General features: G+C 39.4%; 2 protein-coding genes across 4 annotated transcripts; one reads left to right on the forward strand and one right to left on the reverse strand.

The window, feature by feature from the left end:
* The first annotated feature begins 166 nt into the window (after nucleotides 1-166).
* Nucleotides 167-14032, forward strand: ggt1a (gamma-glutamyltransferase 1a). 2 transcript variants are annotated; one of them, XM_058071344.1, is made up of 13 exons: nucleotides 167-221; nucleotides 5313-5489; nucleotides 5697-5827; nucleotides 5898-5987; nucleotides 7030-7222; nucleotides 8382-8542; nucleotides 8681-8830; nucleotides 9039-9175; nucleotides 9359-9546; nucleotides 10228-10355; nucleotides 10511-10623; nucleotides 10714-10827; nucleotides 11631-14032. In XM_058071344.1, the coding sequence occupies exons 2-13, from the start codon at nucleotides 5317-5319 to the stop codon at nucleotides 11775-11777; spliced, it is 1725 nt and encodes a 574-aa protein (XP_057927327.1). In that variant the 5' UTR covers nucleotides 167-221; nucleotides 5313-5316; the 3' UTR covers nucleotides 11778-14032. The 2 variants fall into 2 exon arrangements, with proteins under 2 accessions (XP_057927327.1, XP_057927328.1); XM_058071345.1 differs by having other exon boundaries at nucleotides 5907-5987.
* A 2873-nt stretch (nucleotides 14033-16905) lies between these two features.
* anapc5 (anaphase promoting complex subunit 5) lies at nucleotides 16906-25327 on the reverse strand. Of its 2 annotated transcripts, none has more exons than XM_058070472.1 (17): nucleotides 24877-25327; nucleotides 24708-24787; nucleotides 23480-23589; nucleotides 23133-23376; nucleotides 22846-22912; nucleotides 22673-22774; nucleotides 22416-22606; nucleotides 22247-22328; nucleotides 22063-22155; nucleotides 21088-21269; nucleotides 20266-20401; nucleotides 20052-20126; nucleotides 18831-18952; nucleotides 18644-18751; nucleotides 18380-18527; nucleotides 18140-18302; nucleotides 16906-18053 (listed from the first exon to the last, which is right to left on the reverse strand). In XM_058070472.1, exons 1-17 carry the CDS (start codon nucleotides 25072-25074, stop codon nucleotides 17833-17835), a joined length of 2322 nt encoding a protein of 773 aa, XP_057926455.1. In that variant the 5' UTR covers nucleotides 25075-25327; the 3' UTR covers nucleotides 16906-17832. The 2 variants fall into 2 exon arrangements, with proteins under 2 accessions (XP_057926455.1, XP_057926454.1); XM_058070471.1 differs by having other exon boundaries at nucleotides 16907-18056.
* Nucleotides 25328-27689: the final 2362 nt, after the last annotated feature.

Consider the following 27689-nt stretch of genomic DNA (forward strand, 5'->3'; position numbering starts at 1 on the left):
TCAATGCTAATTTACATCTCGCAATTAGCATTAGTGATTTGTATGGTGATTTCAAACACATCCAAATATAACAACTAATTTTACATTTAAATGTATATTCCACTTTAAAGAGATGCTCCAGAATAAGCACAACTTACTTTCCATTTGTCAGAATTTCTATGGCTCACCAAGAGAGAGGGTCGGTACATTGCACAGCCCAACGACAGAAGCTACTTCCTGAGGTATCAAACCCTAACGTTAAAAGAAATAAGCTGTTGAAGCGGACAAGCGACCAATGTTTAGTTATTAAAAGTTTTGAATGCTACTGTGTTAAGCAGTGGCATTAGGTGGTGCATTTGATAACCGGGCCTTCCTAAAGGAGAACTGCTAATTTCAGCTAGCTTACAATGTTGTCATTGGGATACACCTTTTTCCCACTATGAAGCCCTCTAAAAATAAACCTCTACATGCTGTGATCGTACATTAACATGTACACTGATAATGTGTAATAGTTGTAGTATCTTGCTGTATTTTGATGATTTAAAACACTACAGAGTGCATTGATACTAGCTAGCTAACACGACGCCTTGCTAATCGCCTCTCGAATCTGCTACAAAGACTCATTAGGATGCTTGTTTGCGGACTAGACCGAGAGCGGACATAGCAAGTGTTGGTCTTCTTCTGACCAATGAATGTTGTCAAAATGTTGTATCGTGGTAAACGATGCCAAAGTTTCAGATACTGAGGTTTGTCCATTTGGAAGTGAGCCCTGAAAGAAGTTTGGGTTGGCTCCGAATGCTCTGTTTCAGAGAGTTTTTTCTAACGCTGGCTTTAGAAACATCACAGGGAGTCAGGCTTCCTTATATGGACGTGCACTGTAGTCCAGATATGCTCTACAACTGCCCTCCCCACAGCTCTGTTTTGCTCTGTTTACGGTTGTTAGCTATGGCTCGCAGGAAATCTTTCCACGAGGAAAGCACAGGCAGAAGTGGTTGGGGTTGGTGATTCCCAGCAAGAGAAAAACATTTTCATCTTTCAACAGCATTTCACACGGGACTGTTTTTGTGAAGTTAGGGAGAACCACAATGTTGGAAGCTGCCCACTCTTGCTGCGAGAGGTGTATTATTGTAAATACAAGAATTTAAATTGTAAATGTAGGTCAGTGCTTTGGTAGTGTTTTGGCCAGCAGAGAAGGCCTTGCTGGCCCTGACGGCACACTATTGCATTTTAGTAAGCCCCACGATAATAATGGTGACACAATAACAATAACATACCTATGCTCACAATAAAGTTCAATACTTTTCCTCCGATAAGCTTTCATGCAGTGTTGGGAATGACAGTGTTAAAAAATAATGTCTCTAAGAATGCCGTTATTGTTTTCCAGTAAGAGGTAATTATTTCAAACATTCCAACACAGTTAGAGACAAGGAAATGTGTGTAACTAGTAACTAAGTAATTGCTGCTGCTATGGTTGATTATTATTATACACCAGGTTGATCTATTTTAAAGACTAAATAATTTCCACGTTTGGTTGTTAGTATATAATAAAATTAGACTTGTGCTCTTAGTTTTAATGTCAGATCACCGCGGTGCTATGAGTTTGTTTTATCAGCGCTGTCACACTTCAAGCTATCACAGCTTCAATAACAAATCATCACATCTGCAGAGGAACATAACCTTTTTCTATTTTGGTATGTCATTAGATTTGTGAATAAAAAAACATAGTGGAAAATGCAGTTATTTTCCAAAAATATTCACCCCTCCATATTTACACACCCAGAGGCATAACAGTGATGCCAAGTAAATAACAGAGCCTGACAGCACGAGTGACAAGTCAGTCAACAAGGAACAGTTAGGGCTGCCTTGGGACAAATTGAAGCACTGCATGGGCCTTCCCCAACCCACATTACAAAATGGCTGTATCACAAAATGCCACTGAGGTTTACAAACAGAACAAACCAAATGAACTGTCCCTTCCAAAAATGGTACAGCATCTTTGACAGATACACGTTCGCATTTTCTGGACGCTAAGTCATCAATTAGGTCATCACATGACAGCATCTGAGTTGATGCTTAGGTCAGCCAGGTCGCTCAAGTGTTCACTGGTATGTTTTGATGAGCTTCAGTTTTGAAAAACCTTTATTGATAGCGTACAGCAGAATCAGGAGAAGGCTGGTGTTTTGCAAGACTCAAGTAAAGATGTGCTAGTCAAAGTCAAGTCTCAAGTCAAGACAAGTCGGTCACAAATCATACACTAATATTGTCATGCTAAAATCTATTCAGAACCACAGTTATGCTAAAGTCTACTTCTAGATGTTCTCAAATTTGTAACACCATTATGCTTAAATCTACTGGTCTTTGCCATTTGATTCATGAAACATCAGTAAAAACAGTTTCTTATCTGAAAGATGTGAGCAGAAAAAGTGAAATTGAATGTGACGTCGCTACTAAGCAAGGTGATAGCTGAGGCAATAGAGCCGGGGTCGTGGGCTGAACTCCAAAATGCAGAGCAAAAGACAAGAATGTGTTGATACTCAAAATAAATGATCTTATTCTAACGTCAAAGACAGCCGGTGTTGCCACAAGTGTTGATAAGTCTGGTCATGTTTCCCTCTACAGGATGGTCTTTACAGGATTTGTCACCAAAGATGATGCGGTGATGATTCCACATCAAGGTCATCCGAATGCCTGCGAATATTGTCATTCATCCAGGTCATTGTATTCTCTGTGCATTCAATCAATCGCAACCGGATTGTTTAGGTTGTCAGAGAATATGTTTCACCTCTCATCCAAGCAGGCTTCATCACATCATACTCAAAGACTAGGTGGGACACACACCAGTCAGGCTGAATAGGATAACTAGTCTGAGAGGCTGGGGTAAGATCCAATCTAGTTATTCTCCAAAGGGGGAGGCAGGTCCAGACATGAATAATTGGCTCTTTAGTCAAATGCTGATTGTTAGGATACAATGGAGTGGGGCCTATTTCACTCACAAGAGACCATCCCTTGTCTTTCAAAAATACACAAAGAAGGGGCTCCCTTCAGACTTATTATCAGCAGCATTAACCCTCTGGGGTCCATTTAATTTCCAATCCTTTGAGGTCCTTCAATGACAAAAACGTTAAGTCAAAAAACTGCTGTAGAATTATAATAGGCTAATATTTTTTTCTACTTCCTTTTGCTTTGAACACTCAATAAACTTGAGGTATAATACAAAATATAAACTGTACATATTTTTGGTATTTTAACCCACCAAATGCCCATTTAATTCAATTATGTCACTGTTTTTGCTTAGGAAAATACAAACAAAATGAGTTATTTTCCATATAATAAATGTTAGAGGCCTGTCACTATATGTCAAATGTCAGGCTTAACTATATATAATATCAGTAGTTGATGCTTTGTTTTTTTTTTTTGCAGAGTCAGATTACAAATTTCCCACCCTTTCGGGGGCCCTATAATGGTCCATGGCAACCAAGATAACACATGAACCATTTGCAATAAGCCATTGCCTCTCAGTAGGCGAATGGCACAACAGAAATTGTGCATAGGTATGAATGTGAGTGTGAATGGTTGTTTGTCTGTATGTGCCCTGTGATTGGCTGGCAACCAGTCAGACCCGAAGACAACTGGGTTAGGCTGGAGGTTGTTTTGGAGGTGTGTTTAGGATCATTATCATATTGCTCAGTTTACAAAGGGAGGGCATCATGCTCTGCTTCAGTCCATCACAATCCATACATGTTTGCATTTATGTTTATGAACTGTAGCTCCCCAGTGTAAGTAGCACTCATTCAGCCCCATACCATGACAGTCCGACCATCATGTTTGACTGTAGACAAGGCACAGTGGTCTTGTCTACTCTTAATCTGGACACGATTCCAGGAATCCATGTCCTTAGTCTGATTTTCCTCAGCAAACTGTAGGCTTTTTGTACAGGCCCATGTTTAGAAAATCCTATGGAAACCAATTTGGTGCAGTATACGGCTTATGGTCTTAGCGGCATATGGTCTTAGCCACGGCCCTTTCGACCTCTGCACCAATGCTGACAGCACTCATTACATTATATTTCACAAACACAGCCTCTGGATTTGCCCTGAGGATGTGGACTTTGGCGAGGCCTGTAACAGAAACATTATTTTCCACACCTTTAGCCATCAAGTGCCATGTTAACCTTCCAGTGACCACTATGACAGTGTGAGAAGAATAACACCAAATTGAATTCACCTGCTCCCATTCACAACTAAGCTCCATGACCCCAGGGGGAAAATGGCTACTTTGTACAGTTAACTTAAAGGTGTAGTCTTTTTTTGTTGACAGCGGTTTAGACACTAATGGTTGCGTGTTGAGTTATTTGAAGCTGCTTACTGACTACACTGTATCAAAGTGTCACTTTTAGTGTGGTCCCATGAAAAGATCTAAAATATTTACAGAAATGTGAGACGTGTACTCACTTTTGTGTACTCACATTAGTGTATGTATGCTGTATATTTGACCTGTATTATCATGTAAATATAAATGATGACTGACTTAAGGTGAATGAGATGTTATCGTGTAGTACCAGAGGTTGGTAAGTGGGCCTTCAGTGGGCACTTTGAGGACCAGTGTTGTAAAAAAAAAAAAAATTATGATAATAATATATATACTGGATTTTCTGGACTATAAGTTCCTCCGGAGTATAAGTAGCACAAAACGAAAATGCATAATTAGGTAGAAAAAAGCATACCTAAGTTGCATTTTTTGCGGGTAATTTATTTTACAAACTACTTGACCAAAACAGACATTACGTCCTCTTGGAAGGCAAGTTCTAACAGTAATAAAAGGTGTCCAGTGTTTATGTAACATGAACAGTTTTCTCATTCGTAAGTCGCTCTGGAGTATAAGTCGCAGGAACAGCCAACCTTTGAAAAACAGTGCAACTTATAGTCCGATTGATAAGTGGGTATTTTCCTGAAAATGGTACCAAAATTATGACATAGCAAAGTTATTTTCTAACCAAATTGCATATTAAAATAAAAGAATAATGTTCTGTTTCACTTTATGAAGAACAACTTACAAAAAAAAATATGGCAACAAGGTACTGTTTACTGATTTGTAACATTTACAGTACATGAAAAAAAGTAAATAGCAGAACGGCTAGACGATAAAAGTTTCAGACAACTCCAAGCTTCTTTTTAGTCTTCAGGTTTACTATTATTTGTGTAAATACACCACTTTAAATTTGAACAAATGTTTTGCTATAACTTGCGTTGCTTTTTCTCCAACACACTGAATGAATAGGGCTGTCTGCTCATGAATCCAGTCTCATTATCTTCTATGTGGAATTCTCATTCCAGGAACATGGTTGCAAAGCCCCTGATTGCTGGTCTGGTGGTACTTATTGTGGCTGTTGTGAGCCTGTTCCTGGGGATGTTTATGGGCTTGGGGAAGAAAAGCATGCCTCCCCCTGCAGGATACTGTTTCTCAAGGGCTGCTGTTGCTGCTGATGCTGGAAAATGCTCAGAAGTTGGAAGGTAAGAAGACATAGACGTTTGTTATACCGTTATGGGGAGACCGGGCATTTTCTGTAGTTGGCCCCAAGCTTGAATGCTATAGTAGAACACCAGTTTTATTATAGATATATAAAAAACTAAATACTAAAATGTGCTATATACTGTAAGTAAAATGGACCGAGTTCGACAGGAAGTCATCTGTACTATTTATGTTGTGTTTGTGCATAGGGACATTCTGAAGAAAAATGGTTCAGCGGTGGATGCTTCTATTGCTGCCTTGCTATGTGTCGGCCTTTTTAATGCTCACAGCATGGGCATCGGAGGCGGGGTTTTCTTTGTAATCTACAACGCTTCCTCAGGTGACTACATTATTTTGAATATGTTAGATAAGAGCAAAATTCACCCTCGCTCACATGTTCTGCTCGACAGGGAAGGTAGAAACTATTGATGCAAGGGAGACAGCACCCAAGAATGCCACAGAAGACATGTTTGGCAACAACACACAACTTTCTCGTGCAGGTGCAATCACACTTTCAATGCTCTTCAACCTCTTTCTTATGTCTTCTGCAAAGAGGCGTTTTGATCTTATATGTAACATCAGTTTACCATGGTACCATTTTCAATAGGAAACCCTGATCTGACAGATCTGCCAGAAATACTGTAGCCGCATAATTTACATAAATAATGTGACATCATGAAAGCGCATCACCTGACTATCAAAGCAAAACAGCAGAATTTGACACAGTAAAATAATGATAGAGAATTGCTTGCGTTTTGTGTTCTTTTGTGTTCACAATGGGAATGCATACAAACTTGGGATGCTCCAATTAGGGTTTAATGCTGCCAATTCTGATACTGATCAACCACGTGTGAGATCGGCCGATACCGATCACAGGGATTAACTGTGCATTTTTCTATTTACAGTATATATGAGTGCTATTGTCCGGGGGCCGCCAAGGGACCCTGGCCGATAAGTAATGTTTATTCAATAACACACAAATAGTGTCTGGAGGACAAGACATATGTAGTATGATGACACCAATTGACACTTGAAAAGTGTATTTGTGTATCATAAAGTATCATTGTGGTAAAAAGTTGCATTTGAAGTCCGAAGACAAGAAGCGAGGCTGATAATTCTAGCTTCGGACAGCTAAGCAAGATGCAAGAGAAGGCGATCACCAAAAGGTTTGACAAGGGAGTGATCAAACTGGCATCGATTGGCAATGCCTGTGTCAAGCTGTCAAACTGAAACCATCGGAGGTTTTAAAGATTTGGGACAAAGCGCGTTCCTTGTTGACTCAGTATTGGCATCATCGGCTCTACGTGACACAGCACACTCATGTATATTCATGTCATGTCTGTGTTGTCATGACATGAATTGCAATGTCGCCACTGCACAGTGATCGGTTTTTGTGATCAGCTTTTTCAACGCAGTAATCGGTAGCCGATCCCCAATAGAAACTGAGTAAACTGTTACATGACATCCTAAAAAATGATATTCCATGAAAAACTAGACAGGAGGCGCTTCAAAGCACGATGTAATGTTGTTTCAACCTGACAGGTGGATTGTCCATAGCCATCCCCGGGGAGATCCGCGGCTATGAAATGGCCCACAAGAGACATGGCAGACTGCCATGGAGAGAGCTGTTTAAGCCAAGCATTGCCTTGGCTCGTGATGGATTTCCTATTGGGAAAGCCTTGGCTAGTGCCATCTTTAAAAGCAAGGATTCCATTCAAGGAAACGCCAACCTGTGGTGAGGAGGAAGCATTGCCGTCATGGTTGGCGGATGTGCGCTGTAATTCTGCTTTCATGTTTTAACTTAAAGATTTAAAGGATTTACGTGAAAATATGACTAGTCACAAATATGGCCTGTTAAGCTTTTCCAATTCTGTCAGATATTTTTGCTCTGTTTTGATTTCATACACAGGCGTTCATATACTTTTGCTGTTCCATGTTTAGTTCCATTTAGTTCATCTTGTAAATCTCAAACTTTTTCATGGAAAACCTGTAAAAAATCCATTTAACATGGTTTTTCAAAATATGTTAATGAAGAAATTATGCTATTCATGGTTAAATACGGCCTATTATTATTCCAAAATATATGCATATTCAAAGCAAATTCTACATATTTTAAACATTTTCAAGCATGGGCTGCACGGCGAAAGAGTGGTTAGCGCGCAGGCCTCACAGTTAGGAGACCGGAGTTCAATTCCACCCTCGGCCATCTCTGTGTGGAGTTTGCATGTTCTCCCCGTACATGCGTGGGTTTTCTCCGGGTACTCCGGTTTCCTTCCACATTCCAAAAAAACAGGCTAGGTTAATTGGCGACTCCAAATTGTCCATAGGTATGAATGTGAGTGTGAATGGTTGTTTGTCTATATGTGCCCTGTGATTGGCTGGCGACCAGTCCAGGGTGTACCCTGCCTCTTGCCCAAAGACGGCTGGGATAGGCTCCAGCATCCCCCACGACCCTCGTGAGGATAAGCGGTAGAAAATGAATGAATTAATGAATTTTTAAGCATAAAAAATCCTGAATTGATATGCAGTATTGTACACTGGTCACCAGGTGTCACTAATGTTCCTATAATGATTGACTTGGTGGCCAGAACAATAGGCTTTTATTGCAGGATTGAATTATCTCACAGCAGGCACAATAATCCTTAATAAAAATTACTAATAAAAAATGGTTAAAAGGGAACATACAGAATGGAGCAAGAGTCTTAAATTACATTACCCTTCCAGTTTGCGTGTTTGTCATTCGTTTTTAATTATGCTAACGTATTGCCTGCAATGTTAATTTCTTTTGACATTGGTTAAGTCATGCTCTGAAATCTTTTTCTCTTCCATTTCCCCCCTTCTCTGCCTTATTGAACTTCTACATACTAAACATTTGTTCTCTTCTTATCTTCCAGTGAAGTGTTTTGCGACACTCAAAAAAACATTCTGAAGGAAAACGACATAATACGATTTCCAAAGCTGGCTGACACGTACCAGAAAATAGCAGACGAGGGTCCTGACGTATTCTATAATGGCTTGGTAGCGTACAACATCGTGGAGGACATCCAGGCAGCAGGTCTCATTTTTATTATCGATTACTTGTGACAAAAATCAAATTAACCTTAAACAACTATGAACACAAAAGAAAGTGCCGGTTGATACCACAAGAATGATTACTCCTAATAAACTCTGACACCTTCTCTCAATGCTCTAGGTGGGATTATCACCTTGGATGATTTATTGGAGTACCAACCAGTTCTGAATGAAAATCCATTGAAGCTGCAGGTTGGGGAATATACCATGTATGTCCCTGACGCCCCCTCCAGTGGCCCTGTCTTGGCACTCATTCTTAACACGGTGAATGGTAAGCAGCCTGGCCAAGCCAACCACTTTTTGAACACAGAACTGTTATGGAGAAAAGTAGAATTTGTTGAATTTTCCCACCACGTTCATGTTGTTGTGTGTGTGTGTGTGTTTAAATTTGTCTTTTAGCACAATGATGGAGAAGGCTCATTAACTGATTAGGCCAAGCAAATGTGATTGTTCATTCCTCCCTGTGGATATTTTTGCAGGGTACAATTTCACAGACACAAGTGTTTCGACAGCCGAGAAGAAGACTCTCACATATCATCGCATCATAGAGGCTTTCCGTTTTGCATATGCGAAGAGGAGCAAACTCGGGGATCCACGTTATCTTAATATTACAGATGTAAGCCTCCAAGTTATCATTAGCTTTAAAAGCGATATTTTAAATATCATTGTAGGATGACGTTATACTCACAGTCCTCTCCCGGAGGAGAAATGTTTGCATTATATTGGACATTTCCAAAATGATACAAACTCATTTTGTGTTCTGATGGTCTTAATCTCCAACATGTTCCACTTTTCTCAGCTCATCCAAAACATGACATCGGACTTCTTTGCAGAAGGCATAAGGAAGAAAATCACAGATGACACCACTCACCCAGACATTTACTACGAGCCAGATTATTTTGTTCCTGACAACCATGGAACGGCTCATCTGTCAGTCATGGCCGAAGATGGCAGTGCAGTGGCAGCCACCAGCACCATTAATTTATAGTAAGATCCTCATATGGCTTGTCAGAACAAATCCGACATTCAGTTCTACTAACCTGACATCGGGGTGTCCAAACTGTGGGCCAAGTATTAAAAAAAATGGGCCAGTTTGGCAATATACAATTTTTTTTACTTAATTATATGTGAAAAGCAATGCATATATCCTTCCTCTGTGGACTTATCTAGTCACCCCATTTTGGACATAAAACATTCATTCATTCATTTTCTACCGCTTATCCTCCCGAGGGTAGCGGGGGTGCTGGAGCCTATCCCAGCTGTCTTCAGGCAAGAGGACATCCTGGAATGGTTGCCAGCCAATCACAGGGCACATATAGACAAACAAACATCCACACTCACATTCATACCTATGGACAATTTGGAGTCACCAATTAACCTAGCATGTTTTTGGAATGTGGGAGGAAACCGGAGTACCCGGAGAAAACCCACGCATGCACGGGGAGAACATGCAAACTCCACACAGAGATGGCCGAGGGTGGGATTGAACTCGTCTGGTCTGCGCGCTAACCACTCAACTGCCGTGCAGCCCGACATAAAACATCTTAATCTTAAAATATCCTTATATATATCTTAAAATATCTAAAATATCCCCCAATGAGGGCCTTTAGAATGGTCATCAGTCTTGTCTCAGAATTATTATTAATTCATGTTTTTTTATGCAACCAGCTTTGGATCCAAAGTCAGGTCTCGATCGACAGGAATAATCTTCAATGATGAAATGGATGACTTCAGCTCGCCACACATGACCAACGGCTTTGGAATCCCTCCCTCACCTAACAACTTCATCCAACCAGGTGAGACTCAATTTTTACACAGACGAAGTCATGTGTTGTTACGAACACTGAGTGATTCCCACCTTCTGCTTGTTCCTGCATTTGTCTTTATTACAAACTAAGCTCAAATCAAACTGCTTTTTACAAGGGTTACCCATTATGTTCCTCTGTTACAGGCAAGAGGCCCCTGTCCTCCATGTCTCCAACGATCATCTTTGACAAAGACAAAAGAGTTAAAATGGTCGTAGGAGCATCAGGAGGCACCAAAATCACCACCGCTACTGCCTTGGTTAAATTGGTTCATGACTACTTCACTCATTCTGTGCTGCAGTTTCATTCACTCTTGAAGGTTACATTTTCCCTTTTGTTTGACTGACAGGTCATCCTGAACTCCTTATTTTTCAACTATGACCTAAGGAAAGCAGTAACTGAGCCGCGAGTGCACAATCAACTCAATCCAAATATGACAGTCGTGGAGCAAGACTTTGAGAAGGTATGTGGAGAAATGGAGTACAAAAAAGTATGTTTATTAATTAATTCTTCACATTTTGTAAGAAAAACAAGTGTCGGTATCGGCGATACTGGTCCTGTATTTACTTGGTATCGGATCGATAATAAATCTAGAAGAATGGCACCCCACTACAGATAAAACTGCGACCTCTGGTGGTCTGGAGGAACACTTTATACAGCAGTTTCAATTACAAACATTTGTGCTAACTTGCAATGAGTCGTTTACAGCACTGTGGAGGAATTTTGGCCCATTCATCTTTGCAGAATTGTTGTCATTCAGTCACATTGGAGGGTTTTCGAGCATCAACCGTTTTTTTAAGGTCATGCCACAGCATCTCAATAGGATTCAGGTCAGGACTTTGACTAGGCCAGTCCTAAGTCTTCATTGTGGATTCACTGGTGTGTTTTGGATCAGAATCTAAGTTCGTTTCAGCTTGAGGTCACAAACAGATGGCCGGACATTTTTTTTTTTATAGGAAGCAGAATTCATGGTTCCATTTGTTACAGCAAGTCTTCCAGTACAGGAAGCAGGAAAATATCCCCAAAACATCACACTACCACCACCATATTTTACCATTGTATGATGTTCTTTCTCTGAAATGCGGCATTACTTTTATGCCCGATGTAATTGGACACACACCTTCCAAAATTTCAACTTTTGTCTCATCAGTATTTCCCCACAGGTATTAGATTACTAAGTAAAAAGTATTAAGTACTAAGCATTATTAAACTCTGTCCAAATATTTGCAGAAATTCATGTATTGTATCTGTGTGTGCTTCTACCAGAGCGTCCTTGAAGGCCTGATCCAAAAGAACCATGTAACCCATCTGTTGAAGACCCCGGATTCTGTAGTCCAGGTGGTGATGCAGCAGGGAGAGCATATCTGTGCAGAGTCAGACCCCAGGAAGGGAGGATATCCGGTTGGATACTAAACGTGGTTCCAAACTCCCCTCAGACAGAACGACTCCTTGAGCCATTTGACTCCATGTACGTGTGTGCATGTACAGCATGAACGACACAGCCGTCAATGGCAGCCATGAACACCGGTCATCGTATTTCCGTACATATTTTTTGGTTTAAAAAAAAATATTCGGAGTCCCATTCATTAAAATATGCATATTTTAAAAATACATGTTTTTAAGTCCAAATTTGAGTGGTGTACATTGACGATGTTTTCCACATTTTTATATGGTCAAGCAGTTATGCTAAATAAAATACACACACCTCAGGTTTTTTTACCTGTTAAGCACAGTTTGTCAGCCATTCTAGTGTAATTTAACACTAATTGTATTTAGAAGTTCAATGCACATTCACAATTCAGCATTCACAGCCCCAGAAATTTGTAGATTTTTGGTCAAAATGTTTTTCTTTCAACAACAACAACAAAAAAATAAGTAATATTAACAGCATTCATGTGTGGCTAATGTGGACCCGACGACCAGGCTAAAAGCTCCACCGTGACTCCGATTACATCTGTTCAACAATCATCTTACATTATCATTCATTAGTGGTGAGCACTGATGTACAATCTAGGAAGGCAGGTGAGGCAGAGCCTGATGAAAACTGATAAAACTTATTATAAATGTATTTTCCTTATGATACCAATCATTTTTTTAAACACATCAGCTGAGGAGCAGCAAGTCAAACACATTAAAAATATTTTTATGCTCCTGCTGAATGAGTGAATGAATGAGCCAAGCTCACCAGAAGGTGATGACACTTTTTCAACAAAGTTTCACAACTTTTCCTGCAGAAGGATAAGAATGATAAATAAATTAATGAAATAGTAATTTTCAGTGTATAAGCTATTTTTTCTCATGTTTTGAACCCTGTCATTACGCAATCCGTACCAAAAATTAGGGATGAAGTGGATAGTCGTTATGAGTATTTGTTACAGATAATGCATTTTTGCCAGATACAAGAATGAAACAATATTTTGTCATTATTAACATATTTGTGTTTAAAGAAAATGCTCATTATGTATTCACACTTAATGCTCTGTGATTGGCCAGTCACACGTAGCGACCGCCTCACCTGAAACAGCGGTGTGCTTCATTCACGTACACGGTGAAATTGGCGAGTTAAAAACGTCTCGTGTTGCGTTGGTCACACTGCCTCCACGTTATTAGGTTTTCTACAGATCACCTCTATTTCGGTTTGTATCTAAAGTTACTTGGTAAACTTTCAGTTGGCAGTACACAGACAGTGGTAACAGTAACCCATTGACTGGCCACAACATTAGGTACACCTGCACAGTAGCTGCATCAAACAAATGGTGTTTCTTTTTTTTCTGCTCTCGTTTAATTTGGCTGTTGGGATAAAGTCACTTGGAAAACTTTGCTTGAAGAACTGAACACTGTTTTTTTTTTTTAAATTTCATTTAGAAAAATACAGTGACCAAAGCTGATTATTTCCTGTTTAGTTCCCTGTGTCATCACTGCATGTTTGCATGAACCACGGACTTCCCACAGATCATTAAAAGGAATAAAGTCTTACAGATCACTTATACACATACACACTACATATATAGCAAAATAATTATAAAGCAACTTCTGATCAATCCATGTCAATTACTGACTTAAAATAATGTACAGATGTAAGCCCCACCCATTTCTGGTTACACCACACCCACTTTCGGTTTATGTCCAGTATACACAACATTTTTTTTCTCCTTAATTTTAGATACATACCGACAATACATGTTTTTTTTTACAAAATTTTTAAAATTATTACAAAAGTTACTTTGTTTTTAATTTAATTTTAATATTAAAAAAAAAAATTCAGTACCTCATCAGCCATGAACGTCTCTGCCCTGTCCCTGGTGGGGAGCACCGGTACATATTATAATGTAATGCATTTAATAAGTGTGAGGCATACGTATTTGAGACTGGATTGTGTCATGAGTGAACAATGGCAATCAAAGAGAAAAGAAGAGGGTAATGGTGCTGATTCTAATCCCATAATTACAACAGTCTTTTAATTGTTGATCCAAAATTGGAGAACGATGACATCAAATCAGCAGTAGAGTTTGGAGGAGCGGGACTGAGCAGTGTGTCGAAAATGTAAATTTTTATGGGTGTATCAATTACTTGTGGTTCTGTTGTTTTTTTTTCTTTAACTACAACTCTAGAATGATTAAATTATTCCTCTGCGTTGAATTGTAAATGTTTTATACAGTAGAGTAGAAGTTCATGTATTGTCTGTGAAAATATTTGCAAATATATTTTTTTCTAAAACATGCAATGTTCTCATGCCATGTTTGTCATTAAAATCTTACAAGCAACGACGGTGAGCATCAATTACTTTACAGGAAATCCTGACAAAGCAACTGCAAGTTGTGTTCAATGCAGAAAGAACTGCAATATGTTAAAAAATACATTTTGTCTATGTCATCAAATGGATACACTATACTGGATTGTTGCAGTAAATACTCTAGTTAGTATGCATCAAACTTCTAATGTGTGACACATTAATCTATTAGATTAAGTATTTCTTTCATCATGCAAACTGTAATCCTCACCAGATGAATCCTGCACAAGCGCATCTCAACTCCAGGATGTCCAGAGTGTGGCTCGCGAGCCATTTGCGGACAGCATTTTTTATGTGCCTGTGAACATAAAAAAGTAACAACTTAGAAGAGATAATAAAAACTACAGTATTAAACCTACACAGTACATATATAGCTGATTAATAAACAATACATATAGCAACTTCTCATCAATCCATATTAATTTCAGACTTAAAATAATGTTCCTTGAGGAAAGCTAGCAAATGCTTTCTCTCCTCAGAAGATGGGATTTATGTCCACCAACTACACCAAGTACTGTATGTGTTCAATATAAAAAGCAATAGGATATCATTATAACTTCTTTCTGAGAAGAATAGTACGAATATTATATATTTTTTAATTTTTAAATAATAATAAAAAATATTTTTTAATAATATATTATTTCTAAATAATATATTTATATTTCAGCCCATGATATATGTTCTAGCGAACAAATTTTCTTAATAGCTGAGAGACTCTTACTACCACTAAACACACTGTGTACGTATGAGAATATAAACAAAAAAACATGATTACTTTTACCAGTAAAGTAACATTAGCAAAGGTATGGTGGCCATAATTGAAGAGGGACAAGATACGACATCAGATTTCCACTGGAACACGGAAGGCCTTGGAGGGGGGAATCGTTCATCATCTCCCCATCTGCTGTGATCACCACCAACTGGTGTGGGCCTTTGCCAATGTGGGACTCCAGGGCACTGTTGCCAACCCCTCAGTAAGAATAGTATTGGCTGTCCTAGAAGTCGCCAGATGATGTCAACAACTAATTTACATATTATGTTACCCCCAGTAAGGGTTGCGAGGGGTATACTGGAACCCATTCAGGCTCATGTAAAAGTAGGTCAGTGCTTCTGGTCATGGTTAGGCCAGCAGAGTAGACTTTGCTGGCCCTGACTGTACACCATTAATGAATAGTAAACTTTGATCAGTGGGTTACTGCTGATAGTCAAACCGAAGTGCTCTACTGCACTAAAAACATACTGAGAAAATATTGATATGTGAATTATTATGTTCACTGTTCTTACTTGTGCCTGTGATTGACAGTCAAACCAGTCCAGGGATTCAGCTGGCATCCACGAAGGCTTGGATGAGTTTGATGTGGAGGAACCTGTGATTCTTGACCTCATCCCTATTAAAAAAAACAAAACTCTGGGATGAACAACAGCAAAGATTTACCTTAATGAATAGACAAAAGTGTTTACCATTGGCGTCCTAATGCATTTGTTCATGGTGAAGACAAACAACGACTCGCTCGCTAAAATTCTTTACCCTCCGTTTGATTAAAAACAGACCTTCATTTACAACCAACCTCTGTTATCTGTCTGTTTATGCAGAAACCGACACCAAGTCAAACAAGGCACAAAGTTAGAAAGATGACGACTAAGCAAAGCCAGCAACCTGCAAGCAGAGCAGAGACCACACAGCTTACTATGATTCTTGTGTATGAAGGCATACTAATACAAAACATGTTTGATCTGATGTAATACTGTATTATGTCCATACGACATAATGTAAACTGAAACCAAAAATGCAGCAGCTTTCACCCGTTTTTTGATGTCCCAGTGCTTCAAATGGGGGTCACTCATTTCAGTTATATATGTATATATAATATAGCAGACGAACACAGTGATAGATGAAAAGTGAAATGAAGTTTATAGAATTTATAGAAAGTGTGCAATAATTATTTAAACAAAAGTAGGCCAACAGAAAAATGACATCAATATTTTGCAGAAATAAAGCTTCCAATGAGGTTCTAGATTCTGGTTGAAGGTATTTTTGACCATCCTTCTAAAACAGGGGTCTCAAACACGTGGCCAAATGTGGCCCACAGCACACGAGTTTGAGGCCCCCGCCTTGATATGAAAGTTTAATGTTAGTGCGATATGGATGCTGTATGGTATCATGTACCCAGAAAAAATTATTACGTTTGATTAATGTTCATGTTAAAGGTTAAATAACTGTTAATAGTTATCCTCCCTATCCGTGTGGAAGTGGTAAGTTTTTGGCTATTTAAGTTTAAAGGAAATAACTTGAAGGCTACCGTTTAGGTCGCTAGCTCTCTAGTTTGCGAGTTAGCATGTGTCTCAAGACCCTGCAGTTGCGCAATATGTTGTTATTAAAAAGAGTATAAATGTGACTATAGTCGTGTTTTGTCATGTCTACAGGGCTCTAATAATGCTTTGTTAATTTTAATCTGAAAAAAATAATTTGTCTACCCACCAACTATATGTGGTTTCTTAAGTTTTTATTATTTGCCGTTTTTTTTACTATTATTATTATATTTATTACTGATTTTCTTTATTCTTGATTTGTTTATTTTTTTTTCATCTTATTTTGTGTAGAAAAATAAAAATTAAGATATTTGAGAACAGTGGAATTTTTTATCAGAGCTTTTCTTGTAGAAAATCGGAACCAAAGCACTGAAAAAGTTTGTATATTTTTCTGTTTTTAATAAATGCGTTTTTTTTTATGCGGCCCAGCCTCGCCCAGACCCTAGCTCCAGTGGCCCCCAGGTAAATTGAGTTTGAGACCCCTGTTCTAAAACATCTCCAGTTGAGTCAGGTTTGATGCTTTTTGAGCATGGACAGCCCTCTTTAAATCACACCACAGATTTTCAATAATATTAAGGTGTGGGAACAGAGATGGTAATTTCGGAACGTTGTACTTGTTCCTCTGCATGAATACCTTAGTAGAATTAATCCCTGAGCCCCTGGAGGACAAGTGGCATAGAGAATGGATGGCTGACTGTAAGTGATGTCAATATTTTTAATGCAAAAAGCTGCCATGTTCCCCACACTCATACTTGCACGGCCAATTAAAACAAACATGCATTTTAAAAAGAAACAAACATAGACTACAGTTCTGAAATAAAATATAAAGGTTATCAGCCCAAATCGTACTGACACATCATGTCAAAGCTAAGTGCAATCCAGACAGTGTCTGCTGTTATGTCATGGCAGGTCTTCTACATTATAAATGTGATCACAATTTCCTTCTGTGAATGCATCATCAGTATTCTCCAGGCGAACCATGAATCATCCAGGCCAGTGAAACTGCAAGATTACCTCCATTTATCAAAAAGCTGCAGCTTAAACAGCTGCAATGTGACAACTGCTGATAAACTTTCACAATTTCTTGCAGAACAAAGCCATGCTGCTGTTGTGCAAGCTATTATTATTTATCAACATGCCATCATTTACAAGTGTAGTTGGACCACCATTACACAGGAAGTGGACCTTGTCTTGTATTTAAACGGACCACTGATATTGTCCTATACTGAGTCACCCCAGAAGACACAAGTTTCACATTCACCTTTGGTGCAAATTAAGTACTGTACACAAAAGAGGCTTTGATGCTGAACAGAGTCTCGCTGCCATCTAGTGGTGCCATAATTCAGACTTGTTTAAGCACAACAAGAGTTAGAGGCGCATAGAAATTGATGGTGCTGGTGAACGTAGCTCCTGGTCCAGCAAGCGAAAGAGCATGGCACTTTTGTTGCGTTGTGAGATTTGTCCAAGAGAATGGTAAAGATGACCCTGCAGGAAGTAGACGTCTAAGAGGCGCTCCTTGCAGTTGATCTTGGAAAAATATCCTGCAGCCTCACTTAGCATGTCCACTGCCGAAACAGCCACATGTAAATCTGCTAGAAAGAACACGGCACACGCAGTGTGGGAGGCTGAGCTACACAAAACACTCAAAAGGAGGAAAAAGACGAGGTTTTGTTACCTGCTTGCCCTTGTCTCTTTGGCCTGAATCCAGCAACAGCCATCTGACAGCGGGCTGCCAGCAGCAGGGCACGCCCTTTGTCCACAAGTGCACCGTGTGCCAAAACAGGCTCAATTGCTTCATGCAGCACAAGAAGAGCCTGCTCGGGGACCCCCAGCATCAACTGTGGAGAGGAGGGGATAAAAATGATGATGGTAGTGGTTACTAGAACTGAAGGCAAAAAAAAGTGCTTGGACTGACCTGAGTGAAGGCCAAGTGTAGGAGGGTCTCTGAAGCCAACGACTGTAGGTGGTGCTGTCGAGCCAGAGCCAAGGCCTGGAAAAGGAGAGGAAGAGCTGTGGAGAAGCCTGATGACTCCCAGTGGAGCTCAGCTGTAGAAAGCAAAACTCTGTGGGAGATAAAAACACATGAAGACATACAATCAGTATTTATTTCTATATACGGACATAAGAGAGATCACTGTTAGTTCAATGACAGGAAGATGTCAAAAATAACAGTGTCTACCTGATGACTGTCTCCGTGCATTTATTCTTCTCGCAGTGCACTTGCAGTCGCTGCAAGACGCTGTAAGCCTCAGTGGTACGATTGAGAACCTTCAAAACACACACTTCCCTGGCAAAAACCAATAGACAGTTTGAGCTCCAAGGCAAAAAGGGTGATTAAGATTTAAAGATGCATGTCCTCCTATTACCTGTAGAGACCCTCTGTTTTGTTTAAAGCAGAAATTGATGGCACCAGTTGTTCTGCCAAGTTGTATTTTCCTTCAATCATGTGCCTCTCAAATTGGATTTTTAGATCACTCAGCATCCAGAGCTGCATTGGAGAAGAATGGATGCAAGGTCTTGTGTGTGTATATAAATAAATATATTCCATCATAGTAGATGAGCTAGTCGTGTCCAAAGTGCAGCCCGTGGCAAATTGTACAAATAAAGTTAGACAAAAAGAAAGAAAATGGGGAAAATTGAGCAAAATGCACAACAGTAAAATGTTGAAAATAATAAATAACACAAATATTCTGTCTTTAAATATATACATAATGGTTTTAAAGTTGTTTTAAAGTAAAATGAGCCAATCCAAACAACACAAGATGAGATTTGAACATTATTTTTAATTATTAATTCATAATATTATTTTTTTTTTCCAGGCGAGAGGCGGTGTACACCCTGGACTGGTCGCCAGCCAATCACAGGGCACATTTTGACAAACAACCATTCACACTCACATTTATACCGATGGACAATTTGGAGTCGCCAATTAACCTAGCATGTTTTTGGAATGTGGGAGGAAACCGGAGTACCCGGAGAAAACCCACACATGCACAGGGAGAACACGCAAACTCCACACAGAGATGGCCGAATGTGGAATTGAACCCTGGTCTCCTAGCTGTGAGGCCAGCGCGCTAACCACCCGATGCCGTGCAGCTCAAGAAATGTTTTTAAAAAAATATTATTTAAAAGTGACAATATATTGTAACCTACTTATTTAATTTCTACTAAATTACCTTGCATTACTCCTCATGAGGCTATACAGTCTTCTGCACTCTGTGTGTAAGCTACCGGTCATCCACTGAGACAGACTGTATGGATAACAAAAAGGCTCACTACATTCACTACATTCATTGTTCTATACAACAAACACGCCAAGGTGCTGAGTGGCGGAGAGAGACCAGAAAAACAGACATGCATGCATATGGAAATATATTGAGGCCAGCAAAATTATCCAGTTCATTTTTAGAAGGAAAAAAGCAGAACGAAACCAAACAAACAAATTCTCATTTATTGTATTAATTAATTAATTTATTATCGCCCACATTTTTGTCATGTGTTAATCTTGTCCTGAGACATTATCCTTTAATTTTTCAGTGCGTGACCCTCGGTGTAAAACGTTTGAACACCCCTGAAGTAGAACATACCTTGGCATGTTGTGTATGAGCAGGAAACTGATCTTTAAGATGCTGTAGGATATCTGCAACCGCACCATAAAGTCCCTGTAAACACAAGCAAAGCTATATCAATACAAGAACCTTTGAGGGTTGCTCATGTGTGTTATTACCTTCTCTTCATGCATATCTGTGATATAACAGCAGGGCATAAATCAGGCACAGAAAATTAAATCCAAAGTGTTACCTGCTCAGCATGCAACTCTGCCAGATGGCATAGAGCCACAGCGAAGGCCTCTGTGTTGTTCTGCTGGACCCCGTAATTGACCGGCTCTAGGCTGCTCATGTGGAGAAGCAGCTGGGCCTGCTGCAGAGCCATGGTGCTGCATACGGATGACACACAAAAACATTGGGAGGGGAATAATTAATTTTTATAAATAGAGTATACAATTTCTATGTACTCACCTTCTACCTAGTTACATTAAATGTAACTTCTGAGTGTATGAGAGATCATTTCATGTATGTATGTGTGTGTTGGTGGCGTGTTTGCATGTCATGTACATCAGTACACATAAGGATTTAACCTATGAATAATTAGTTTGTATTAGAGTTTCAAATTAAAATGCTCATATACCATGACTTATAACGGTATTTTGATAAAATCACAAACCAGTGATACTGCTCATGTCTTGGGGAAGCAGCCATTAGTTAAGTGCATCTTTCTCTCTCAAAGCTCCAACTCCGATGTTAACAAGAATGGTGCCTGCGCCCCACAATGCATTGCGTTATCACATACCCTTTCGAGCCATGTAAGCGGTAAGCACTCAGAAGAGGGTGCGCATACGCAGTTTGCAATATTGGACTTGGCCAGTGAAAGTATACTTTGGGTGTTATTGTGTTTTTTTTTTATTAATAAAATACTTTGGTGTATATCAGTGCTTTTTAAACAGTTTGAGCACATTCAACAATACCATTATAATAACGATACTGTGATCATTTTGGGAATCGTGAAATGAAATCGTCATTTTGTTACACCTGTAGTACAGTCAGGTGAGTTGAAGAGACTGACCTCTTGCCATACATCTTCCATATGGACGTCGTCTGAGCCAAGCTGATCTCAATCAGCTCCGACAAGCTATGCTTCCAATGCAGGATGTCCGCGTCCTTTAGCGCATCCATCACATCCATTGCAGCTTGACCCTGTGTCGTCCTCAGCTGGACCAAAGACTGGAAGCGCAGAGAAGCCAGGTACTAAAGCAGAGAGAGGAGCCAATCAGTCACACAGTAGACAGAAGAAGGCAAATGAAAGCCACTGTCTCTGCAATAAAAACAGAGTGGCATCGCGGGATTCTACCACAGATCCGCATTCTTGGAGCCATGAATCGAAGGAAGCCATGTAACTGGCTTAACCATGCTGATTTAGAAAAGCGTCAACATGGCAGGTACCGAGTGCATTGAACTTAACGCTCATATAACTAAAAATTAAAAATTATTAATGACAACATTTATGACAAACACACAGGAGAATGATGCATTACACACTCAATTACCTTGTAGGGACTAAAGTAATAGTGAGAAAACTACTTCAATAAATGATATCCAATACAGCAGTGGCACCCCACCACAAACAAATTTGGATGGTTATAAATAGATTTGATTATACCTGTTCTTTCTCGCTCATTAAACACATGATCAAGGGACTGTCTGGAAATGTAGCACTGCTACAACTCCGTACAGTAAGTGGTGGAATGGATGATAACTGCTTATTAACATGCCTCAGGCTGTAAAGCAGCTTCATGGCCCATTCTGAAAATTGGTGATGATGTCACATTATCTAACCGCCCTACACAAATAAATTGCTATGCGGGAGACACTGTACAGTAATACAAAAACACTATCATGACTCATTTCAGTCATAAAATATTGCGATGACCATATTCAAATCTATTTTGACCGCGTTAATTAAAACCAACAGTAAAACAAGACCCTTGCCACTAACTTTTCATTATCATGCCCTTGTTATTTCAGGTCATGTTGCACTCACCGGCAGGCAGAAATGGGCAGCCATCGTGACAGAATCCAACGTTAACACAGTGGTGTCTGATCCTTTCATCTGTTCCAGTGTGTAGAGCCAACTCTGATGCAGGATAAAAGAAGATCATGAGAGGGAAATGCTCAAGATCTCTAGAGATTTAAACAGACGTGAGGTTGGACAAATTGTTTTTTACCAAACAATGCTGCAAACAGACATGGTCAATGGACTCCTGGGCGATGCGGATCGCTTCCTGCAGTGCTAGATCAGCCTGCAGGCTACAATACAGAAAAGAGAAAGTAGTTGGGAGAGGTGAAGCCATCATTACGCCAAGTTCTGTCTAGTTCATCTGCTGCTGTACTCACTAGTGTCCGAAGCGACAATGAAGGCTGGCTAAGTTGAGAGCAGCATAGCGGAGACTTCTGCCGTAACCTTCATCTCCGTTGCTCTTCCCCTCATTCCCAGATAAAATGAGGCGATCAAAATAATGTAACAGACTATGGGCAGAGAGGAAGATGTCCTGCACTCTGATGCTGTTCAGATAGTTCAGGTAATGCTGAGGAAAGAGAACGCACCACATGTGAAATTTTCCAAGATCTGGATGAAGTTTAAGAGGTCTTACCGCTTCAGTAAAGTCGGGGTTAAACTTTAGCATGTTGTTAAGTTCCTCCTGCAGCACATCCGGCTTTAGGGATTTGTTTTCATCATTCTTCAGAAGGTACGCCTAAGGACATACAGTACATGCCATTTGTGCATCTTGCTATCAAACACAATGCTGTTGAATTTACAACTCACCTGTCTTGCAAGAAAGTACTCTGCTTGCTTTTGTGACAGTGGACCTTTACTTTGAGTGTTTTCTTCCCTTAAAAGAATTTCAGTGGCATAAAGGTTAGCGATCATTATGAATGATTAGGACAATTTTTTATTCCATTCCAGTAGTATATTCTGCTAAATCATTTTACAAATTAAAAGGCCAAAACAGCACATAGCTACAAAAATGATTCCAAAAGAAACCAAAGTCATTAAAAGTACTGTGTATTATACACAGGCTTGTCTGTTGATAGAACGATGGCAAAACAAACCGAATTTCTGATTCGTCCAACGGGGCATCCTCCTCCCCTCTGTCAGTTCGGTCACCAACAGTATCCTCGGTGCTGGTGAGGTCCATATCACAGTCATCTGCAGCCACTGCCATCAAACCCACTTGGCCCTCAGTGGGCTTGGAATAGTGGCTGTGGTAATAATGCTGCAAGGACTTGTACAGCTTGTACACCTGACTGAAGGAAAGCTTGTTGTAAGCCAGGAGCATGTGTCTCATAAAGAGACCTGAAAAACAAGAGGAGCACAGACATAAGCTTGATGGGTTCAACTATAACATTTTAAAACTCAGTCAAGATTTTTTTTCCGAAGGCTTTGTACTGCTACCTACCCACAACACTGGTTTTATATGCCTCTGAATCAAAAGCTGTGAAAGGAGTGGGAAGCGTCGAAAAGAAGTATTCCATGTCTTTAAGCTCTCCGTCTACCATTTCATGGAGCCTTTTTAAAGAAACAAAAATACAAGAATAGCAGTAATAGCTTTAGGAGGAATACATTTGTGTAAGAGTATTTTTTTTCCTGTTATACCAATAAGATGTAGCAATGCAATTTTTAGATACAAATGGAAAAAATCTGAAAACAGCTCACAGGTCAGTCAATAACATACACCTACACTGTAGGAGACAGGTTGTAGATGGAGGAGCACTGTGTGTATTATCTGCAGAGGTGTAGGGGGTCACAGGTCACGTGGGCATAGGGGATGTGAAAGTACTAAATAGCATTCAATTCGCTGGTGTCTTGCTTCCACACTGTGTCTTTGGGAACAGCAGTCTTCAATGAGGGTAAAAGTAACCTTCAACATTTGACATTTATCTGCATTTAAAATTGATTTCTGGACGTACAACACAATTATAAAACTCTAAACATGTGTTTTGTGCTAATATTTTCAACCACAATCATAGAACGGTTTAGTAGCTAATAAGATGCTAAAAAAAGGAAGGCCGTATTTTGATTACAAATATATATTAATAATACAGATGGACTCACTGCGCTAAAGGATACTTGAACAAATGTATTAGTGATTGATGGGTAGGATTACATAAGATTTGCTTCTAATATGTGTTGTATTCCAATGTAACATGTATGCATGTTCAACATAAAGTAAGCCGTTACCATTACCATACACATTCAATCTAGGAGATAGCACTTTATTTTGTCCCATGACAATGATACCAGTGTGGATGCATACAACATACAAGAGTAACAATAGCTCAATATTTATTCAAAACTATTTGTGCTTATCAGATTGTACGAGTATAGTGAGAGTGCAGTGCTTTCCTGTACATTAAGCTGACTTAGTCGAGCATTGTCAAGCATCTATTCATCAGAGGCGATATGAAATGTACGATATGTACTTTAGCTTTAAAATCAGCGTACACTTACATGGAGACCAGGAAACATCACAGTGAGTGTTGTAAGGCGCACGCATGCGCGTCTACCTCAACACAAAATGAAACCCACACCTTTTAGTCAATAACTTTATGTGCGGTTGTTTCTTCCAAAGCAGTTGCATTCAAATTGGGCGTTAAAGGTTTTTTTTTAATTTTTTTAAATCAAACCTGATTTTGACGGCATATGCGGTCTCAGGGCAACATCCCTCCACAGTCTTGAGGAACTGGCCAAGAGACAGGTCTGAGCTCTGGAAAAAAAAACATTACACAAGACAAATCCTATGAGACATGCACTTCCATTTGTGCACATAGCTAAGTGTCGACATAAAAAGACAACCTGCTGCAAAGGCAAGATGAGCTTATTCAGTCGTCTCCTTTCCGGTAGCGTTATCTTCGACGACGTCATCTCGTACAGCAACGCCAATACTGATATTTTATACGGAGTCACCCAGTCTTTGATGCCGAACACATTAGCGTGAACAACACCGTTTGTCATCATCGGGTTAAAGTACAAACTTTCATGTACGCTCGCCATCCTTCAGCAGTCTGGTAGCAGCGGGTAGCTGACTACTAGCAAGCTATCACGCTACGTCTTTAACGTTCGCTTGTGCAGAAGGTATTATGCGTCCACAATTTACTTCTTAGCTCGCAGATAAGGCGCGTATTTAAACAGATCATTCACTTCTATCGTTTCATAATTTTATAGTTTCAAGTATTAACATCCGCACAAAAGTTCCAAGCTTTCAAACAACCCTCCTCTTGGCCACTAAAAATTGCGTCACTATGACGCGTCGAGACGTTTTTTTTCACAAAACTTTATTGTCAAGCTATTTTTAGTTGCCGCAAAGTAAAATACACTCATGCTGCTTGAACCGCGATACAATGCAGCCTCACTTTTAAGTTGTTAAATTATTATTCATTATGTATTATTATTATTATTATTATTATTGCGACTTGACAGCAACAAGTCATTGATAATAGATTTTAGATAATTAGTAGACAGAAAATAAAGACAGTGGGTGAGTCTAACATACATTATTTACGTTGACGTAAATAATGACAGCCTACCATCCTCCTTCACTCCACTATTAGATGCAAATGATTCTCCCAGGTAGTGGATGAACCTTATCTACTTGATCTCACATATGTCATTGATGTTAAACATTTAACAATATTTCCACAAAATCCTGTTTTGTCTGAACATTTTCACATAATCACATTTGAATTACAAATAGCTAACTACACACCAGTAGACATCCTATCAGATAATAGTGCTAATAAATAAATAAAAAAATGATATTGCCCTCTCCCTTTTCCTGCCCTTCATTAACCTAATAAACAATACTAATACTAGTCAAACAAAAATCAATGAGCATGTGTCAAATGCCAGAACACCTCAATACTCATCTTTAACTGAACAAAACAAAATAAACACTATGGCAAGGTTAAAGTGTCATAGCAGCATCATCTCAGCTATCCCCACCACTCTTAGCATTGATGATTTCATGTTATTTTTGAAGCCAAAAATAAGTGTGCAGATCAAAAAGATCCGCTGTAGTGACTCGGTAATCAGGAAAAAGACGAAAGCAAACAAAGACACCAAATAAACCACCTCCCCCATTAAAAGATGCTGTACATTCCTCCAACACTGTGACTATACAGAAAATGGCAATGACTCACACATAATCAAACATTCCATCTAGCCTCTATAATTTTCTCCTCAAATTCCTCAACTTGCGAGTTAGATCCCATCCCTACGCACTTGTTTAAAGATACTACTCCACTAGTCAACACAGCTCTTTTCAAGATCATCAATATGGCACTAGTGACAGACGATGTACCACAGTCATTCGTAGTGGCTGTTATCAAACCCTTATATATAACCTTCCATTTTTCTCCAAGGTCCGATGGAAAGAAAGTTACACTATTTCCTTCAAAACAGCCATTTGTTTGAGGTCTTTCAGTGTGGATTTAGAACACATCACAGTACCGAAACAGTACTCGGGAAAATTATGAAGGACCTCCTCACCACATCAGATAAAGGCCTTGTTTCAGTATTCGTTTTATTAGATCTTACAGCAGAACTCAACACAATTAATCATACAAAACATACCTTTGACATTAAAGGAATTGGTTTCAGTCGTGTTTGTCTGCAGACTGTAACCATTAGAAATAAAGAATCCAGATGTTTGAAGGGCAGTCATGGCATCCCACAGTGTTCTGTGCTAGGACCTGTACTGTTCAACCTTTCTATGTCCCCTTTAGAAAAAAACAAAGAAAATGAAAATAATCCTGCCACTACCAGATGCAGGTTGTGACCTCCAGGTTGAATTATTATAACTCTCTGTTAATAGGTTGCCCTAAGAAATCTTTAAAGACCCTTTATTTAGTCCAAAAATCTTAATCAAAACCAGAAAAAGAGATCATATCTCACCCATATTAGCCGCACTGCACTGGTTACTTGTAAAATGTAGAATTGAGTCGGAGGAGAACACTGTACTGCCAGAATCGACAATTACTTGCCACTCATGGAATTTTTAGAAGTAGAATGGGAGGCATTTGAACCCACTGGCCGGAATCAGTGCTCTAGCAGTCATAATATTAGTTCTTCAACTGTTACTGCACTTGCTGAGCTACTGCCTTCTGCAATTGCCTCCTTTTCTTCTTATACAGGTTCTATTGATTATCTCACAAATTATTTTAATGAGGCCTTTCTCTAATGCTCTTGGTATCGTAGCACCATTAAGATATAAGACTCGTCCCAAAGGACTTACTCATTGGTTCACAGATGAAACCCAAAAGCTGAAACAGTTATATCGGAGGATGGAGCGTAAATGGAAAATGTTGCATTCCTTCCAATAGTCCCCCCTTCTCAGCTGATGATTTTATACATTTTTTTACAAATAAAAGTGACATCATTAAGAACAAAATTAAGGACAACCTGCCAGCAGGTTGATTAAATTTGTCGGCCGCTGAAACCAAAGTGGGCATTACTTCTATTCTTCGTCCTACCAGCTTCACCTATTTTAAGGACATATCCCTTGACCCGCTTCCTGGGAAAGTCGTTACAGATCTGTTCCCAATTTTAGGTCCTTCAATGTTAAATATTATAAATCTATCACTTTCCTCCGGCACTGTGCCTATAGCTTT

This window comes from Doryrhamphus excisus, chromosome 4, assembly GCF_030265055.1.
Source record: "Doryrhamphus excisus isolate RoL2022-K1 chromosome 4, RoL_Dexc_1.0, whole genome shotgun sequence".
NCBI classification, from domain to species: Eukaryota; Metazoa; Chordata; class Actinopteri; order Syngnathiformes; family Syngnathidae; genus Doryrhamphus; species Doryrhamphus excisus.

Bases quoted from the DNA above. Each gene is read 5' to 3' on its own strand.
- ggt1a (XM_058071344.1), top strand. From the start codon at position 5,317: ATGGTTGCAAAGCCCCTGATTGCTGGTCTGGTGGTACTTATTGTGGCT. The intron at 8,543-8,680 runs GTCTCATTTTTA...TCAATGCTCTAG, and splicing joins GGAGGACATCCAGGCAGCAG to GTGGGATTATCACCTTGGAT. The intron at 10,624-10,713 runs GTTAAATTGGTT...TTTGACTGACAG, and splicing joins TCACCACCGCTACTGCCTTG to GTCATCCTGAACTCCTTATT.
- anapc5 (XM_058070471.1), bottom strand. From the start codon at position 25,074: ATGGCGAGCGTACATGAAAGTTTGTACTTTAACCCGATGATGACAAAC. The intron at 23,377-23,479 runs GTAGGTAGCAGT...CTTGTTTTTCAG, and splicing joins ATATAAAACCAGTGTTGTGG to GTCTCTTTATGAGACACATG. The intron at 18,057-18,139 runs GTAACAAAACCT...TGTTCTTTCTAG, and splicing joins AAAGAGACAAGGGCAAGCAG to CAGATTTACATGTGGCTGTT.